This window comes from Alosa pseudoharengus, unplaced genomic scaffold, assembly GCF_046254945.1.
Source record: "Alosa pseudoharengus isolate Yale_2024_CS ecotype anadromous, Long Island Sound unplaced genomic scaffold, YU_APseudo_1.1 YU_APseudo_1.1_scf_5, whole genome shotgun sequence".
In the NCBI taxonomy this organism is placed as follows: Eukaryota; Metazoa; Chordata; class Actinopteri; order Clupeiformes; family Clupeidae; genus Alosa; species Alosa pseudoharengus.
In genome coordinates this window covers 39,946,392-39,964,807 of record NW_027468837.1, presented here as the reverse complement: position 1 = coordinate 39,964,807, position 18,416 = coordinate 39,946,392, and the positions used below count along the sequence as shown (strand labels likewise).

The following is an 18,416-nucleotide window of genomic DNA, read 5'->3' as shown; positions in this document are numbered from 1 at the left end:
AGACATGCTGATAAAACCCACATCATGACTTTCAGATGTCCCACTCCTTGGTCCAAGATCTCATGATGAGCAAGATGACAAAACCATAAGCCCATTCTTCAGCATTAGATGAGTGATGATGACCCCTAGTGACCTCACAGAGGTACTGCAGTATGATTACCATTGCTGCAAGGTAAGATGAAACAAGGACCCCAAGTAGTTATAAAAAGCAAACACATAAGCCATTTAGAATCCATCACAGGCTGAACATGTTTATTTATAAATTGGTAAAATATAGTACGTTTGTATAAAAATGTAGAAAATGGTACGCAAAAATATATCACTTGGCTTTCCTGTATAGGCGTAGTAAATGCTACTATTATATCTTTTGTTACTAAATTAATGTTCTTTTGCCAGCAAAAACGGATCATACTGTGACAGATACAAAAAACACACACAGACAAATGCAAATCCATAAGGGTACTTGTTATTGTTGTTGACAAACAAAAAGGAAATGTTATTTTGCCTGTACACAAAACATTACATTCTATGTGACAGCACTATCAACCCATGATCACAATATTTATTGCTGTGTCTGAGACGACTCTTTTCGAGGCAGACGTCGTTGCACACAGTTTTGTTCAAATATAATCCACTCTAAAATATCTTTGGTATGCCATACACAGTGAGAGGGAGAGACTGCTCAGTGTTCTTAGTATGCCCCTTTGCCAGGTCAGATGACAGGGCCCTCCACAGTACTGAACTGGGCTGGATTTACTAACAAAGCGCGAACACAGCCACTTAGAACTCCATCTCCTGAACAGATTTAAACCTGTTTACCCCCCAAAAACACACGTGAACACCAGCATTGTCAGAATGGGGAACTCTTACAGTGTAGCGGCGACACACCTATGTGTATGTTTCAGATGTCAAAAGCTAAGTTCTGGTCACTCAGTGCTGCGATCAGTGCAATAGCATGACGTGAGCTTTGCTGGTGCGCGAGAGTCTCGTCAGGAGACCGGACCGCCTGACTGAGCTTGGCAGAAATCTACAGCGGCTTAACAATAGTACCATAATGTGACTTTTTTGTAATAAAAGAAACTGAATGACTATGCCTGCGAAATAAGCGTTTCTGTTTCATATTAAGAAAAGACCTCTCAGCAAAAAAAAAAAAAAAAAAAAAATGCCCGTAGGCTGGACGGTCTGCTGAGCAGATCGTTTTAGCCTGAAATACTGCGCTCACTTGCTCAGAGGGTGGATCAAGGACTAGGCACATTCTGTCCTCCTCTACATCCACGTCTTTGTTTTACCGATCCGCCCATTCTGTCAATACCTCCAATGACCTAAACGGAACCACAAGTTAGTAACTAGAATAAAGCGAAGACACATTATGGCAAGTCATTATGCATATGCATCTGGTGTTTGTGTCTGAGTCTAAAGGCTCTCTCACACATTTCTCAGTCATTATGTGGAGAGTGTTGCTGGCCTGTGTATTTTTATTTGAATACTGTGATGATATCATCATGTTCTACAATACTGCTATTTGTGACTGTTCCGCAAAATATTTCCCTGGGATTGTACAGTTTTCAGTCAATAAAGACACTCCTAAGATAGAGTTTACACTCTTTCAAGGTTTGCCTCCACGCTCGGAGGGGCATTAGCTGAAGCTGTTGACTTGTTCTCAATCAACATCGTCATATAAAATGCATATATAAATGTTTAGGCTATTTACACTGCTCACATTGTTGTCAGCATCACTGTTGCTTTTCCTGCTATCTGTCTCTGGAATGCCCCAGGTTTAGGGTGACACCCGATGGAAAAAAAAAAAGTTCTGGAATTCACTTTCAAACAAAACAGAACAAAAACAAAACAAAACAAACAAACAAACAAAAACAGAGGAAACAAACAGAAGGTCATCTTCCTGGAGAGCGCAAGCAGTGCTGTCTTCTTCTCGGGGAGCGAGACAGACAGACAGACAGATAGATAGGCACCTTTGGTTTCGTCTGAAGGCCACTGACTGTAGTCAGTCCTTGAGTCTGTGAGTTCACGCAGGGGCCAAGCACAAGTGTGTGGGAGTGCAAAGGGACAGCAAGTCTCTGTCTCTCTCTTTCTCTGCCTCTCTTCCTCTCTCTCTCTCTTTCTCTCTCTTTCTCTCTACGATAGTGTGTTCAGGTATTTGTTTTCCCCGGCGAGGGAAGTCAGCATGGTCGTCATGTCGCCCACGGCCATGTTGGACAGGCCAGAAGGCTGCGGGATCGAGGTCTGAGGAGTGGTCAGACGGGACGAGGCCTGCGACGAGGACAGCGGAGGGTTGATGGGGCTGTAGGACGAAGGGTCCTGGTCGTCGATGATGGAGGCAAAGTCAATCTGGGCGTTCTCCAGGTCGAGGTTTTCCAGCGTGTTGGAGATGGGCCCTGTCTCGGCGTAGCCCAGAGGTTTGGACCCTGGGTCCACCACGGCCCCCATCTGGTTGAGGCAGGAGCCGGACTGGGTGCTGGGGTGGGACAGCGGCTTCTCCATGTCGTGGTGCATGTGTATCTGGCCGGAGTAGTACATGGGGCCGTTGTTGTTGTTGTTGTGGCCGGGGAAGTTGTCAGGAAGCTGCTGCGGCTGCTGCTGGGTCTGGACCGGCGGGAGTCGGACCGCTCTCCGAGGGCTGGCCGCGGCATGGGCCGTGGGGCTGAGGTGAGGCGGGCTGCCCAGGTACACCCCGCTCTGCTGGGAGAGGCTGTTCTGGCGGCTCAGGGGCTTCCGACTCTGCGGTGGCCTGGGCACGATGTCCTGGCCGTAGCAGGAGCCCGCCAGGCCCACCATCTGCTCCTTGGGGGGCACGGAGCTGGGGCCGCCGGCGGGGGGGCTCATGAGGTTCTGGTTGGGGTACGCTGGGTAATTAGCGGCAGGGTACATGTTGTGACCCTGCTGCTGCTGCTGCTGCTGCATCATGGAGCTCTGCTGTCCACTCACGTCCATGCTGTCGGCGACACCGACGCCGGCTGCCTTCTGCTGCTGCTCCATCTGCTGCTCCCACATGAGCGCCTGCTGCGACTGCACATAGTTGCGCACCATCATCTCCTTCACCTGCAGCATGGGCGTCTGGGACCTCCGGCCCTCGGCCAGAGAGGAGCCCGCGCACCCCAGGCTCACCGCCCCTCTGGCGGGGAAGGATCCCTGCTGCTGCTGCTGCTGCTGGGTCTCCATCGGGCCCTGGAAGTCACAGCTGACGGCGGAGGGTCTGGCCATCACGCCCTGGGCGGCCGGGTGCTGCTGAGCATAGGCCTGGGGGGAGAGGGGCATGGCGCCCGGCTGGGAGAGCTGCCGCTGGGCGAGCAAGGGCTTGGCGTTCTGGCAGGCGCTGTGGGTGGACATGGACGGGTGGAACTGCTGCTCGGGCTTGATGGTGACCTTCTGGTGGCAGCCGGCCGCGCCGCCGTACACGGCCTGCTGAGGGTAGTGCGAGCCCTGCATGCCCTGATCCTGGAACTGCATCCCTGTCTGCACCTGGGTGCCATCGCCGCCCCACGGCCCGCCCATGCCCTCTCCGCCGCTCCCCTGCCCCAGGCTGGGGTAACTGGGCCCCGAGGGGCTGAGCTGGCAGGTGCTCATGCCATACTCTGCTTGCTGCAGCAAACTGTTGGACATGTCCAGCTGCCCCATCTGGCCTCCGTAGTGGCCGGACTGGTACGCCTGGTCGGGGCAGCCCATGCTCTCTGCGCCAGGGGACAGCTGGCTGTTGGGGCCGTGGTGATGGTGGTGGTGCTGCTGGTAGCCCATGTGGCCCTGGCCCATCATCATGCCGTGGTCCCGCGGCTCTCCGCTGCCCCCGCCGTGCGGCTCCATGGCCAGCGCCTCCATCATGACGTTCTCGGTGATGCTGGGCGGCCGCGGCGAGTACATGTGCCGGGCGATGTTGGCGTCGGAGCCGCAGTGCATCAGGTTGACGCTGGCGTTCCGCCGGCTCATCATGGACACGTTGTTGAGGCTGCTGAAGCGCTGCACCTTGGGAAGGCCCTGGGCGTCGGCCGCGCCCGAGCGGACCGGGTCGCTGGCTCGCCTGGTGGCGTTGCCCGGCGCCTGGTGAGGATACATCACCCCCGTGCCGTACTCAGTGTTGGCACTGTGCCTGCGCCCTGCCCCTTGCTGGAGATACGGTGGCAGAGGCTGGCAGTGGTACTCGCTCATGAAGCCCACTCTCCTGCCAGGGGTGCCCGGCTGCTCCATGTTGGCCAGAGGGGTGGGTGGAGGTCCCCCAGTGGCGGCGGCGTACTTGGCCTTCAGGTTGTACTGCTGGGCAGGGGTGAGGCTGGGCAAGCCCGGCAGACCTCCCGGCCCCTGGCACGACACAGCCCTGCGGTTCATCTCGGGGGACAGCGGGTCGCCCCCCGACTCCTGACCCATCATGCCTTGGGAGTGGGCCGGCGCGCCCGCCCCCATCTGGGACACCTCGCTGGAGCGCCGGCTGGACAGGTACGGAGACACCAGCGAGGAGCGCCGGCTGACCGTGTAGGCGGAACTCAGGCTGCTGGTGCCACTTCCGCGGCGGTCGTTGGCTGGGCACGGCATGCCCCCAGCTCCCCCGGCACCCACCTCATGATTGGACAGCTCCATCACACGCCGGTTAGACAGAACTGGAGACGGGGCACACATCCCCATCATGTCCCCACCAGATGCTGAGGACAGACACAGCAGACATTAGCACTGGCACAGTTACCATGAGGGTACATCAGCACACGTCTTAAAGGTGCTATGTGTAGGATTGGTGGTTAAGAAGATTAAAAAATGACCTAGAAATGTATGCGGTATAGAATGTATGAGAGCAACACAAAGTATTGCCATTTTTGACATTATGTCAAAACAGTTATTTCTTCACTGTTGCTATTTATAGGTCCATTTTTTACTGTTTAACTAATTAAGGTAAAAGTACCAGGTGTGACAATCATATACAAAGCATACGACACAGACATAGATGGCTGGTGAGGTAGGATAACATCCAAACCTCTTACCATTCAGAGTGGGCAGCTTACTGTTGCCCATGCCTCGTCCAGGGGGTGTTGGCCGACGGATCTGCTTCAGCTTGTCGATCTTCAGGTTCTCCAGCCTCTTCAGGGCCTGAGCGGACATCCCCATGCCCCCCGAGCCTGCCCCGCCGCTGACCTCGCCGGCCCCTGTGGTCCCTGCTCCGTCCTCCAGCGCGGTCAGGTCCTCCAGGCTGCCCGCCGCGTTCAGGTTCATCTCCACGCCACTGTCGTTGTTGTTGGCGCTGCCCAGCGGAGAGCGCTCGCTGCTGCAGGACGACTGGCCGCCAGGACTGGGCTGGGACTTCTTCAGAGAGCACATGGAGAGGGAGACAGAAGTGGGGTGTTAGAGGAAGTCCTCCATATGGTTCTATCTGCTCTGTCCATGTGGTGCCACTTCACTAGGATAGTCTGCCCACAGAGAACAGGTCATGTGGTGCCACTTCACTAGGATAGTCTGCCCTCAGAGATTTAACAGATAATGTAGTGCCACTTCACTTGGATAGTCTGGTCATGTGGTGCCACTTCACTAGGATAGTCTGCCCACAGAGATTTAGCGGATCATCTGGCAAGGTTCAAGTTGAGTATGTAGAATTGTTGTTGAACAGTGACTGAACATCACCTTAACCAAATCCAACCCTTAACCTTAACCCATAAACTGTAGTCAACAGAGTATCAACAGATAGTTTGTTGATAATCTGAGCATCTGTAGGTCTGACTATCTCAGACTGTGAGCGGACTATGTAAAGTTTATACTTTATGTGACCATTCATGCTTATAAATCTACTTAAATTCCTCATTACGGATGCTAGTATATTGCACAGAAGAGCTTTTTGTGAAAACTTCACAGAAGCACAGGGATTAAACACATTACTTTAAATCATTAACAAGTTATCATACATTGATTGAAAACAAAATATAACTTTCACCCGGGTTACAGATCCACTGTTCTATTTTGAATGAATGACAGGGCTCTCACCAGGGCATTCTCTGGGGCCAGGAGTTTGCAGTCCTCCCTGCGAGTTTCCTCCTTCTCCTGGAGCAATTCACCACCTTGACCACCAGGGGTCATCGCGGATCCTGGCGGTCGAGGGCCAGTGTCCCCGCGGTGCTTCTTGGTAATGTGTGCCTCTGGGCCATGTACTGTTTTGACGTGTTTGCGGAGAGAGCTGGGGTCTGTGTAGCGTTTGATGCACCCAGGGATCTTACATACATAAGGTTTCTGTACAGGGAGATAAGACAACAACTTAGTCAAATTAGGCCAAATCAGTTCATTAAATAGTTTTATGTCATTCCTAGCTCAGTATCGTAAAAAGGACCAATTTCCGCCTCTTTTCATTTAAAAATTTGAAAACAAAGTTGTTTATTAATACTTTTAAATAATATTTTATTGATGAACCTTACATTTTTCAGTAGCCATGCAGGTGTAGATTTGGACAAAATCTGGTTTGGCTCTTACCAGGAGCATTTATTACCTAAAATAGCTGATTTTGTTTACCGTGCTAGGGCTGGGGTGTGACCTATTTCTGCCCACTCACTCGACCCATCAAGGTGCAATGAGGGACATTAAAATGTATTGTGAGTTGAAAATAACATTCAGACTCATTTTTATTCTCCCGAGACCCCTACCTCACTAGGTAATCAGCTCATTTACAGCTCTTCGAGTCACTGTACAATGTCATTTTTGGTACAGAGACAATTTAGATACCCTTATGGGATGGGTGCTTGCGTTTCTTTAGGAATCCGCCGCCTTGGTTTTTATAGAAATTCATATTAAGCGACACATGTAAAAGTGAGAAAATAGGGCACGGGTGGTAAACGGTCACTTTCTGATAGTTCAGTTCGGAATAACCATGTCATGGTTACACCATGTCACATAAATAAATATACATTATAATATATATATATATATATATATATATATATATATATATTTCATTCATAATTAACAGAGAGGTAATACTGATACTGCTACTTCATGAGGAATGATACTTCATCCTGTCTCAGAGTGGGAGTTCTGAAAGCAAACAAATCCTATTAGAACAACTGCAATGTCATTCACTACCAGCAGGGGCACTGTTGTACCTCATTTGAGTGAGTGCGGTTTTGGTGCTTGGCCCGGTCGGAAGCGTTGGAGAAGGCCTTATTGCAGCCCTCGTGCTCACACACATAGGGCTTTTCCCCAGTGTGTGAGCGGAGGTGAGTCTTCAGATTCTCTAGGCGTGAGTACGCCTTATTGCAACCTTCAAACTGAAAAAAGACAAACACATTTGAATTTCAACATTTGAATACTCTTTCTTTCCAAGAATCACATTCTAAAATGTTCTGATTACATTACTTGATTGTTGTGAGTGTTCTGTGATTGTGATTGTTCTGATACTCTTTCATTCCAAAAATCACATTCTAAAATGTTCTGGTTACATTACTTGATTGTTGTGAATGTTCTGTGATTGTGATTGTTCTGATTGTTCTGCAATGTTCTCATTCCATTAATTGAAAATCATTCCATTCCATGGACAGAATGGTGTTTCTGGCACTGTCTCTATGGTGCGTGGAGTATTTGAGGAGCGAGTTGAGGAGTTGTTTTTATGACGGAGCTGGCTGGACTCACAGTGCACTTGTGTGGCTTCTCCCCGGTGTGTCTGCGCATGTGCACCACCAGCATGTACTGGGCCTTGAAGGGACGCTGCTCCCGGGAGCAGTCCTGCCAGTGGCACACAAACTCCTTCTTCTCCCCGTGGATGTGCTCGTTATTTATGTGCTGAGAGCGTAGCCAGAGAGACAGAGAGAGAGAGAGAGGGAGAGAGAGAGAGAGAGGGAGAGAGAGAGAGACAGAGAGAGTGAAAAAGGGAGAGAAAGAGAGAGAGAGAGAGGGAGAGAGAGAGGGAGAGAGACAAGTTACATTAAGGGTTCCTGTAATCGATGACAAACAACTTTGTTTGGAAGCTTTTTTTTGCTTTTTGAAAGCTTTGCTTTTATTAGATCCAATCTTTAACACGTCCACACAACACTCTTCATCCAAAAGAATACTGCTTTATTTGATTTATTCAGATTAAATATCTTGTATATTGTTTATTTCTCCTGCTCCGCTCTCTTACATGCACAAGCTGCTCCTGGGTGTCGAACTCCTTGCTGCAGCTCTCCCAGTGGCAGTTGGTCTCGTAAATGGCCTCGGGCTCTGGCTTGCCGTCATCCTTGTCCAGATCCTCATGCCCCTCCAGAAGGCCACGCAGAGGATCCTGGGTTTCACAAGCACAAGCACAATACGGTTATTATACTTAAAGAAATGTGTGAAGTGTACAATACCTGGACACACACACACACACACACACACACACACACACACACACACATGAATATCACTGATGGAGACACACACACACACACATGTTGTTTACCTGCGTCCCTGTTGAGGACGGGCTGGCCACGTCTCCCTCCGAGTGCTCCTCCAGACTCTTCATGTTGATGCTGTCCATCACACTGCCCAGCACTGGCTCTGTCTTCATCTACGGAGAGCACAGCACAGACCATGTCACGCACAGATGTCACACACACACACACACACACACTCACAGACACACACACACACACACACACACACACACACACACACACACACACACACTCACAGACACACACACACACACACACACACACACACACACACACATACATACACACACACACACACACACACACACACACACACACACACACACACAGACACAGACACAGACACACACACACACACACACACACACACACACACACACACACCCACAGACTGATGAGTGAGACTGAGAGAGGTCTTACATGACCATGCTTTGGAGGGGCATGGAGCCTGGGGTTGTGAGGTGGTAACCGGGGAGGAGGTGCGTGGCAGGGTCCTTGGTGGTGGCCTAGGGGAGTGTTCCCTCCATACATGGAACCCTGCGGCCGGGACTGGTAGCTCATAGAACCGGAGAAACCCATGGACGGACTGCAGGCAGAGATAAATGTTTGAAATTACTTAAAAAATGTTAAGTATGCTAATGTTAGTTATGTTATGCAGTTATCATTCCATTGCAGGGTCTGTTGAAAAGTGTATGATTGAAGTGCTGTAATATGGGGGGAGGAACAATGTTCAATATTCACATTCACATTCATACCCTACAAGTTCCATGGCATGCTGGCATAAGGTATATTATATGATAAGGTTTATATTGTATAAGGTATATTATATAATAAGGTTTATATTGTATAAGGTATATTATATAATAAGGTTTATATTGTATAAGGTATATTATATAATAAGGTTTATATTGTATAAGGTATATTATATAATAAGGTATATTATTTTGGGCCTTTCTGCCTTGATATCGATTGGATGGTGGAGAGGGACAGGAAGTGAGGGGGAGAGGGACAGGAAGTGAGGGGGAGAGGGACAGGAAGTGAGGGGGAGAGGGAATTGACCCCAGACCGGATTCGTCCCCATGGGCACTGAGACCCCCATATGGTACAGTGCTGGGCTGTGCACGATAGGCCACTTGCACCTTGTCCCCCCGCTAGTAGAAGTTTTGAGATGTACGCTATCTGAATGTACTATTTATATGTCTACTTTGATAACAGATAGTGGTCATTTTCTGGGGTGTATCTGGGTATTATGGTGGCTCAATTTAAGGGGTGTGTGTGGGGACTGGGGATGGTGCGGGGATGGGTAGGGGTGTGTGTGGGCACTGGGGATGGGTAGAGGTGTGTGTGGGCACTGGGGATGGGTAGGGGTGTGTATGGGTAGGGGTGTGTGCCGGCACTGGGGATGGGTAGGGGTGTGTATGGGTAGGGGTGTGTGTGGGCACTGGGGATGGGTAGGGGTGTGTATGGGTAGGGGTGTGTGCCGGCACTGGGGATGGGTAGGGGTGTGTGTGGGCACTGGGGATGGGTAGAGGTGTGTGTGGGCACTGGGGATGGGTAGAGGTGTGTGTGGGCACTGGGGATGGGTATGGGTGTGTGCAGGCACTGGGGATGGGTAGAGGTGTGTGTGGGCACTGGGGATGGGTAGGTGATGGGTAGGGGTGTGTGTGGGCACTGGGGATGGGTAGGGGTGTGTGTGGGCACTGGGGATGGGTAGGTGATGGGTAGGGGTGTGTGTGGGCACTGGGGATGGGTATGGGTGTGTGTGGGCACTGGGTATGGGTAGGGGTGTGTGTGGGCACTGGGGATGGGTAGGGGTGTGTGTGGGCACTGGGGATGGGTAGGGGTGTGTGTGGGCACTGGGGATGGGTGGGGGATGGGTGAGAGGCTGACCTCATGGCGCCCACGGACAGATGCCCGTAGGAGCTGGCACCGTTGGGGCCGCAGCGTGAGTTGACGAAGGCCACCAGGGAGTTGGGCGACGTGCGGATGACCGTCTGCAGGTCTACGCTGGCGTCTGACAGCGGAGAGATGGACAGGGCGCGCTTCTTACTCAACTTCAGCATGGAGCGTGGAGTGGAGAATCGAGAGCCTGGCGGAGCGAAGGAAGTGAGAGAGAGAGGGAGGGAGAGAGAGAGAGAGGGAGAGAGAGAGAGATAGAGAGAGGGCGAGGGAGGGAGATAAATATTTGAGATTTTAAAATGATTGATGAAGATATTACAATATACAAAAGTGACAAAACTTTAATCAATCAATATGAGCATGATGTATAAAAAGGCAGAAGCATAAACACATAACCCAGAGAAAGAGAAGGAGGGAGAGAGAGAGAGAGAGAGCATGAATAGAAATGGAAATGAGGTCAGAGAGAAGAGTGGGGGATGCAAAAGAAGAAACAAGACAGAGAAAGAAAGAAAGAAAGAGTGAGCAGAGGAGTGCAGAGCAGGGCAATTAGTCCAATCCTCCATCCCATAATCAGTCCAATCCTCCATCCCATAATGAGTCCAATCCTCCATCCCATAAACAGGCCCCCGAGGGAGCTGGTGCTGAGCTAGCCGAAGCGGAGTGTCAATACCGGGCCTCACCGTCAGCAGAGCCCAGCAGCTCGGAGCCTGGCTGGCCGTGGGAGAAGCTGTGGTGGGACATCAGGTTCCCCTGACTGCAGTACGGGCTGCCACTCACTCCTGAGGAGTACAGAGCAGAGCAGAGCAGAGCAGAGCGGTCAGTGAGGACGCATTCAAAATGGTCAACCATGCTACACAATTCACCTGCAGAGTTCAGAATGCACTTGACCCCCCCCCCCCCCAATAAGTACAATAAGTCAGTGGTACTCAAAGTTCTTCCATCATACCCCACTTTGGAGGTGGGCAATTCTCCAGCCTCACCTCACCCATGACCTCAGCAAAATGGTCATGTTAAAATATTATTTTGGCATTTGGTTCCATATCACATTTCCCGTCTTGGTGCCTCACATGTTATATGTGAGTCTATTTATGACTCCTATGTTATATGTACGTCTATTTATGACTCCTATGTTATATGTACGTCTATTTATGACTCCTATGTTATATGTACGTCTATTTATGACTCCTATGTTATATGTAAGTCTATTTATGACTCTTATGTTATATGTAAGTCTATTTATGACTCCTATGTTTGTGTGGAGCTATTTTGTTTTGATTGTATGATCTTCCTTGTCACACTTCACCTGTTATGTGTCTACTCCCCACTAGTGGGAGCCCTCCCCACACTTTGAGAACGACTGCAATAAGTCCAATTCTAGTTACCTTGGCTCTATACATTATTCCCCATAGGCAGGAGGTTAGGGTGAAAATCAGGTTAGTAACTTGTCCATGTCAGGCAAACTAACCAGCGCAGGTCTCACCTTCTGCGGCAGACATGCCCCCACGGTGTCCCAGCATGCTGTGCGGCGGGGGTGCATGAGGGGGGCGCATGTAGGAGTCCATGCAGGAGCCGGGGGTCATGTTGGCCGTCATGTTTGGGGTCATGGGGTTGTACATGGCCCTGCTGTCCGGGGGCTGGCCGTTGTGGGGGGTGGCACGGAGTGGGGCCACGTCACCATACGCAGATCTACCTGAGGGAGCTAGGCTACACAAACACAAACACAAACACAGAGACGTCTTACAATGATGTGCTAACAATCTATAGGCACATAAGGTATTTCAATTTATATAATTCATTTTTTTAAATGATTTCCCTATAATAAAATGTAACTATAACATAATGTATTTATAATATAATTCCTTATACACTAATCATTGAAGATGCTATGAAAGAAAGCACATTTTGTTTAACAAATCTCTTAAAAATATATCTTTACAATTTAAACTTTTCCACAGAACACTGATCTGATTTGTATTGGCAAATAAGTGATTTGGAAACAAGCACAAGTACCCCATTGCTACCATCAAAATGGCTATAAAGTTGATTACAGGGGCTGTGGTGGTTAGACACTCATATCACTGTAAACTGTTGTTAAATCAGAACATAAACAAAGCCCAGTCTATCCATTCACCCCCTATTCACCCCTTACTACCTGAACCTCTCTTGGCCACTAGGTGGCGCCTAACCCCAATTTTTCTCAGCTTTGAGTCTATGGAGGGAAAAGTTGAGGCGCTTGGTGGGGAATTCCCCGGTGTTCCTTGAACTTTCAGAGACGCCAATGTTGTCTGTTCCTGGTGGAATCCTTTCCAACAGGCTGCTACATCTCCCCCCAGTTCTCCCCACAGTTCTAGTTCTCCCCACAGTTCTAGTTCTCCCCCCAGTTCTCCCCACAGTTCTAGTTCTCCCCTCAGTTCTCCACACAGTTCTCCCCACAGTTCTAGTTCTCCCCCCAGTTCTAGTTCTCCCCCCAGTTCTCCCCCCAGTTCTAGTTCTCCCCCCAATTATCCCCTCAGTTCACCCCACAGTTCTAATTCTCCCCCCAGTTCTAGTTCTCCCCTCAGTTCTCCCCTCAGTTCTCCCCACAGTTCTAGTTCTCCCCACAGTTCTAGTTCTCCCCCCAGTTCTAGTTCTCCCCACAGTTCTCCCCACAGTTCTAGTTCTCCCCCCAGTTCTCCCCACAGTTCTAGTTCTCCCCCCAGTTCTCCCCACAGTTCTCCTCACTGTTCTAGTTCTCCCCTCAGTTCTCCCCACAGTTCTCCCCACAGTTCTAGTTCTCCCCCCAGTTCTCCCCACAGTTCTAGTTCTCCCCCCAGTTCTAGTTCTCCCCACAGTTCTCCCCACAGTTCTCCCCACAGTTCTAGTTCTCCCCTCAGTTCTCCCCACAGTTCTCCTCACTGTTCTAGTTCTCCCCTCAGTTCTCCCCACAGTTCTCCCCACAGTTCTAGTTCTCCCCTCAGTTCTCCCCCCAGTTCTCCCCACAGTTCTAGTTCTCCCCTCAGTTCTCCCCACAGTTCTCCCCACAGTTCTCTCGTCCAGTTCCTTTCCTCTCTGCCCTGGTCAGCTCTCATCTCTCCTCTCCTCGGGGGCTGACGTTATTCATAAATCCTTCTTTCAGCTCTCGAAGTCTTTCACTTTGACGTGTATTTCATGGCGAGTTTAATCTCCTCTGCCTAATCCCCCGGCCTGGTGCCCCCTGCCTCTATCTCTGCCTTGCTTTTCTCTCTTTCTCTTTTTTCATTCACTCTTGTTTTCTTCTGGTTCACCCTTTCTACCTTTCTCTCCCTCTCTCTCACTCTCTAACTCTCTCTCCCTCTCTCTCTCTCTTTCTCTGTGTGTGTCTCTACGTAACCTGAGTGGGTTGTGGGCAGTCATGCAGAGAGTAGCAGGGCCCTGGTCTGCCTGTAATTAGCAGCTGTTGGAGAGAGAGAGGGGCTGACACTGCACTCAACCTGGGTGGTATTCAGACGGAGGGGGGAGGAGCAGAGGAGGCCTGGGCCTAGGCCCTGCTATCTCCACAACAATTGCACCGACCGACCTGCTCTACTCTCTATCCCTCTCTCTCTATCCCTCTCTCTCTCTCTATCCCTCTTTTTCTCTCTCTATCCCTCTCTCTCTATCCCTCTCTCTCTCTCTCTCTCTCTCTTGGAGATGGTTGGCTATGGGTCCTATCTCTCAATGCCCCCCCACCCTCTGTCTCTGTCTCTCTTTTGCATGGTGGTGTAGTCTGAAACACGTCCTGTCTACGGTAGCCATCTTCACCTCTCCCCTGCGTTTCTGTTCCTCCACCACGGAGGCCACTCTATTATCACAGGGCCTCTTTGTTTGAAATACTCTGAGTTTTATCAGCCACAGTCGAAGGAGACAAAAGACATGAAGCTTTTCATTGTTTTTTCTTTCTTTCTTCCACTTGTTATTTGTTGGATGTGGACAGACATGATTTACCAGTGTGAGTAAGAGTCATAAGCTATCAAACACAGTTGTTTAGCACTGCTGTGTTCAGGCCGCTGATCATTTGTCAAGCGGCAGCAGCACACTAGGTGGGCTCTGCACACGACACATGAGGTGGCAGATGGGAGGCCTGCCTGGTGTGAAGGGAACGTAGCCGCGTGAGGGCTGTGTGAGGTGACGTAGCCGCGTGAGGGCTGGCTAGGAGCAGACTGTGTGAGGGGAACATACCCGCGTGAGGGCTGTGTGAGGGGAACATACCCGCGTGAGGGCTGTGTGAGGGGAACGTACCCGCGTGAGGGCTGTGTGAGGGGAACGTACCCGCGTGAAGGCTGGCTAGGAGCAGACTGTGTGAGGGGAACGTACCCGCGTGAAGGCTGGCTAGGAGCAGACTGTGTGAGGGGAACGTACCCGCGTGAAGGCTGGCTAGGAGCAGACTGTGTGAGGGGAACGTACCCGCGTGAAGGCTGGCTAGGAGCAGACTGTGTGAGGGGAACGTACCCGCGTGAAGGCTGGCTAGGAGCAGACTCATAGTGATACAGCCCCTGATGTGGCTGCATGTCAACTGGCATTGGGACTCCGCTGCTGCTGCACCCTCAGGCCCTGCAAATCGAAAGAAAGAAGAAAACACACACACACACACACACACACACACACACACACACACACACACACACCCAAACAGTCAGAATCAGGTGATCCATTAGGCAGGCTTACTACTGCTCGCTGTGTCCATTTGGGCAGGCTTATACAAACAACAGTGTGGGTACAGTGATGTTATTTAGATGGTTCTGTTCTGTATCATTTAGATTTGGTATTGTTGTTATTAATGCGAGGGCAATCCACCCAAACAAGCGAAATGTTGACAAAGGCCAGTCCCTTTTTGGCCACAATACACCTGAATGACCTCATCACAACTCTGAGCACAGCTTAGAGAGAGAGAGAGAGAGAGAGAGAGAGAGAGGGAGAGGGATAATCAGACAAACATGTCAACTATGGCATTGCATGCTCCCCGAGAGCCCCTCAGCTGATTCCAACAGACGCCATGTGATCCCAGCTCTCCCCCAGTGCAGTCTGGGTGAGTTTGACAAGGCATTGTGGACAAGAACAATGGGATTTGCTCACGTCTTCAAAGCACAGTAATACACTTTCTCAGACAAATGAGGCATGAAGAAGACAGAGTGTGTTGCATATTCTAGAACACTGCAAGGAGGCAGCCAACTGGTCCCAGGGGCACCACAAGGCTACAAATGAGGACAAACCAGCTAAGGTAACAGTGGGGATCAAACCCGTGAGGCCTGTGGTCACACACACACACACACACACACACTCACATGCACACACACACACACACACACACACACACACACACACACACACACTCACATGCACACACACACACACACACACACACACACACACACACACACACACACACACACACACACTCACATGCACACACACACACACACACACACACACACACTCACATGCACACACACACACACACACACACACACACACACACACACACACACACACACACACACACACACACTCACATGCACACACACACACACACACACACACACACACACACACACACACACACACACACACACACACACACACAGAGAGAGAGAGAGTGTGCAATTTACCCTTTAAAAAGCCACAAAAACACCTGCTCATTACAGAAAACCACATCACTGAAGGATGAGCAACTCTCGCGTATGTTAACAAGAGGAAATGGGATAGCATATTACAGAAAGATAAAGAGCGTGCAAACATCACTTATAGCACTCTTATTTCCATGTGCTCGTGGCGGACGTGTCAACGGTGAGCAGACCGCAGGCTGTCTGGTAAGGAGAGGGATATGTTAGACCAGAGCTCGGTTGAGGGCTGCACTGGGGATTGGTGGGCATCTGAGTGGCCAGCTCACTGATTAGAAGCACTGATTAGTCTGGGACCCCGCTCATCTGCCTTCCCAGACTGTAATTAGCAGGTGATGGAGGGGTTAGCGCAGGCTAATGGAGTATGTGCTACTCATTTCTGGGCCTGGTCAAAACCTGGTTCTTTCACCGGGAGAGAGAGAGAGAGGGAGAGAGAGAGAGAGAGAGAGAGAGGGAGAGAGAGAGTGAGCTCATCAGTACACTCCACACACACACTAACACTCTTCTGACACCGCAGCATCCTAAACCTCAAACCAACCGAAATTAGAATAAACCAAATTAGAAAAACTATTAAGGAAATAATACATAATCCACTGAAAAAAATCAAAGTAAAATGCAATTCTATTTGGCCTTAACAGAGCATACAGTATAAGCTAGCACCCTATCTGGCACATTCAAGACAAAAACCTGAGAACCACACTGACAAAGTACAGACCCAGCGAACACAGCCTGGCCATAGAGGTGGAAAGGCACAGACAAACATGGCTGCCGAAAGACAACAGACTGTGCCACCACTGTGACTTAAACACAGTAGAAAGTAGCAGAGATGCACTTCCTGACACAGTACACAAAATATGAAGACATTAGGAGAACTTATTTTAAAAGGTTTAAAAAATGTCCTCCCTGAATTTTTGCAAGCGAGCGATGAGGAGAGGCTTTCATTCCTCACTGGAGAGAAAGAGAAATGCCTCCTCCTTGCCGCTCAATGTGGATATTCCTGCCATAAAGAAAGGACCTGCTGAGGTGACATTTATGTGAACATACACTCATACACACACACAGACACAGCCACATGGAAACATTCCCACACACACACACACACACACGCACACACACACACACACAGAGACACACACACACACTCCTCTCCATTGCCATAGTTCATAATTGTTCTAATTATCATTATTCTGTTTTGTTTGTGTGTTTCCTCCACTTCCCTTTTCATGTTTTTGACCCAAATGCTTTGGCGATACTGTACATCGTTATAGTCATGCTAATAAAGCTCCTTTTGAATTTGAGAGTGAGAGAGAGAGAGAGAGAGAGAGAGTGTATAGCTGCCCTGTGATGTGAAGTGTGTGACTGTGATATGATTATGTATAGAGCATGAGTCAGTGAAGTCTGCGTGTTTATTCATACTGACATCTAAATGTTTCGTTAGATGGTTTTCATTCATCCTGAAGTTACCATAAGCTCAATGTTATTTTCTGTGCCACCGGAAATGCCTTAGGAATGCACATGTTTGTTTATAGCGCTGAGAGGGTCTATGGCAATGCCAGCTAATGATGGGAGATGTGATTGTTTATAGCACTGAGAGGGCCTATAGCAATGCCAGCTAATGATGGGAGATGTGATTGTTTATAGCACTGAGAGGGTCTATAGCAATGCCAGCTAATGATGGGAGATGTGATTCTTTATAGCACTGAGAGGGCCTATAGCAATGCCAGCTAATGATGGGAGATGTGATTGTTTATAGCACTGAGAGGGTTTATAGCAATGCCAGCTAATGATGGGAGATGTGATTGTGGCAGATGCATGCAGTGCTTGAGATGGCCGGGCCATTGGAAAGACCAAGCGGTATTACTGAGACAACCTTGGAGGGCCAGGGATAGGGATGTTACACACACACACACACAAGTGCTCTTCCTGAAGTCTACAGATGGAGTGCGTGGGAGTTGGTGTCAATCGGAGCATGTGCGTGTGTGTGTGTGTGTGGCCATTTGTGTGTTGGGGGATGGGGGGGCAGGGGGTTGTAGGGGAGCGTGTATATCCGCTAGCATGTCCGATAATGAGACAGAGCCGCTAAATAGAGATCTCTTATGAAGCCCCAGCTGTTCGGCTCAATAAATACCATGAGGGGGGTCCCCCTCTGTTAGTCAAGACTTAGCGCGCGTGCACAAACACACACACACACACGCACACACACACAAACGCTCTCTCACACACACACACCTGTCCAAGATCCCTGAGGGTGGAGAGAGAAGTGGGTGTGCAAAGCTGAAAGCGGGCGAGAATTCAGTAGTTGTATGATGAGTGAGTGTGTGTGTCTGTGTGTGAGAGTTAGTGAGTGTGTGACTGTAAGTATGGTTGTATGTATGTGTCTGTGTGTGGCTGAATGTCTCTCTGTGTGTGTGTGCCTGTGTGTGGGTGTTTGACAGTGCATGTGCACGTCATCTATGGCCCTGCATAAATAAGAGCAAGTGTTAATACTTGTCCAAACCCCCCCGGCACATAACAGGTG

The 18,416-nt window shown here is 49.8% G+C and overlaps 1 protein-coding gene across 2 annotated transcripts in view; it reads right to left on the bottom strand.

Annotated features, from left to right (window-relative positions):
• Positions 1-224: 224 nt before the first annotated feature.
• gli1 (GLI family zinc finger 1) overlaps positions 225-18,416 on the bottom strand; it is a 52,309-nt gene continuing 34,117 nt past the window's right edge. The window contains exons 2-13 of one of the 2 annotated variants that reach the window (XM_076267991.1): positions 14,730-14,831; positions 11,764-11,987; positions 10,964-11,062; positions 10,275-10,473; positions 8,805-8,970; positions 8,390-8,497; positions 8,090-8,230; positions 7,603-7,752; positions 7,077-7,241; positions 5,971-6,213; positions 4,980-5,298; positions 225-4,646 (exon numbers count right to left, since the gene is read on the bottom strand). In XM_076267991.1, coding sequence (XP_076124106.1) covers positions 2,134-4,646; positions 4,980-5,298; positions 5,971-6,213; positions 7,077-7,241; positions 7,603-7,752; positions 8,090-8,230; positions 8,390-8,497; positions 8,805-8,970; positions 10,275-10,473; positions 10,964-11,062; positions 11,764-11,987; positions 14,730-14,800 — 4,398 coding nt within the window. In that variant the 5' untranslated portion in view covers positions 14,801-14,831 and the 3' untranslated portion in view covers positions 225-2,133. Of the gene's footprint in view, positions 4,647-4,979; positions 5,299-5,970; positions 6,214-7,076; positions 7,242-7,602; positions 7,753-8,089; positions 8,231-8,389; positions 8,498-8,804; positions 8,971-10,274; positions 10,474-10,963; positions 11,063-11,763; positions 11,988-14,549; positions 14,571-14,729; positions 14,832-18,416 lie in introns of those variants that run through there. The other variant, XM_076267992.1, reaches the window with a different exon arrangement.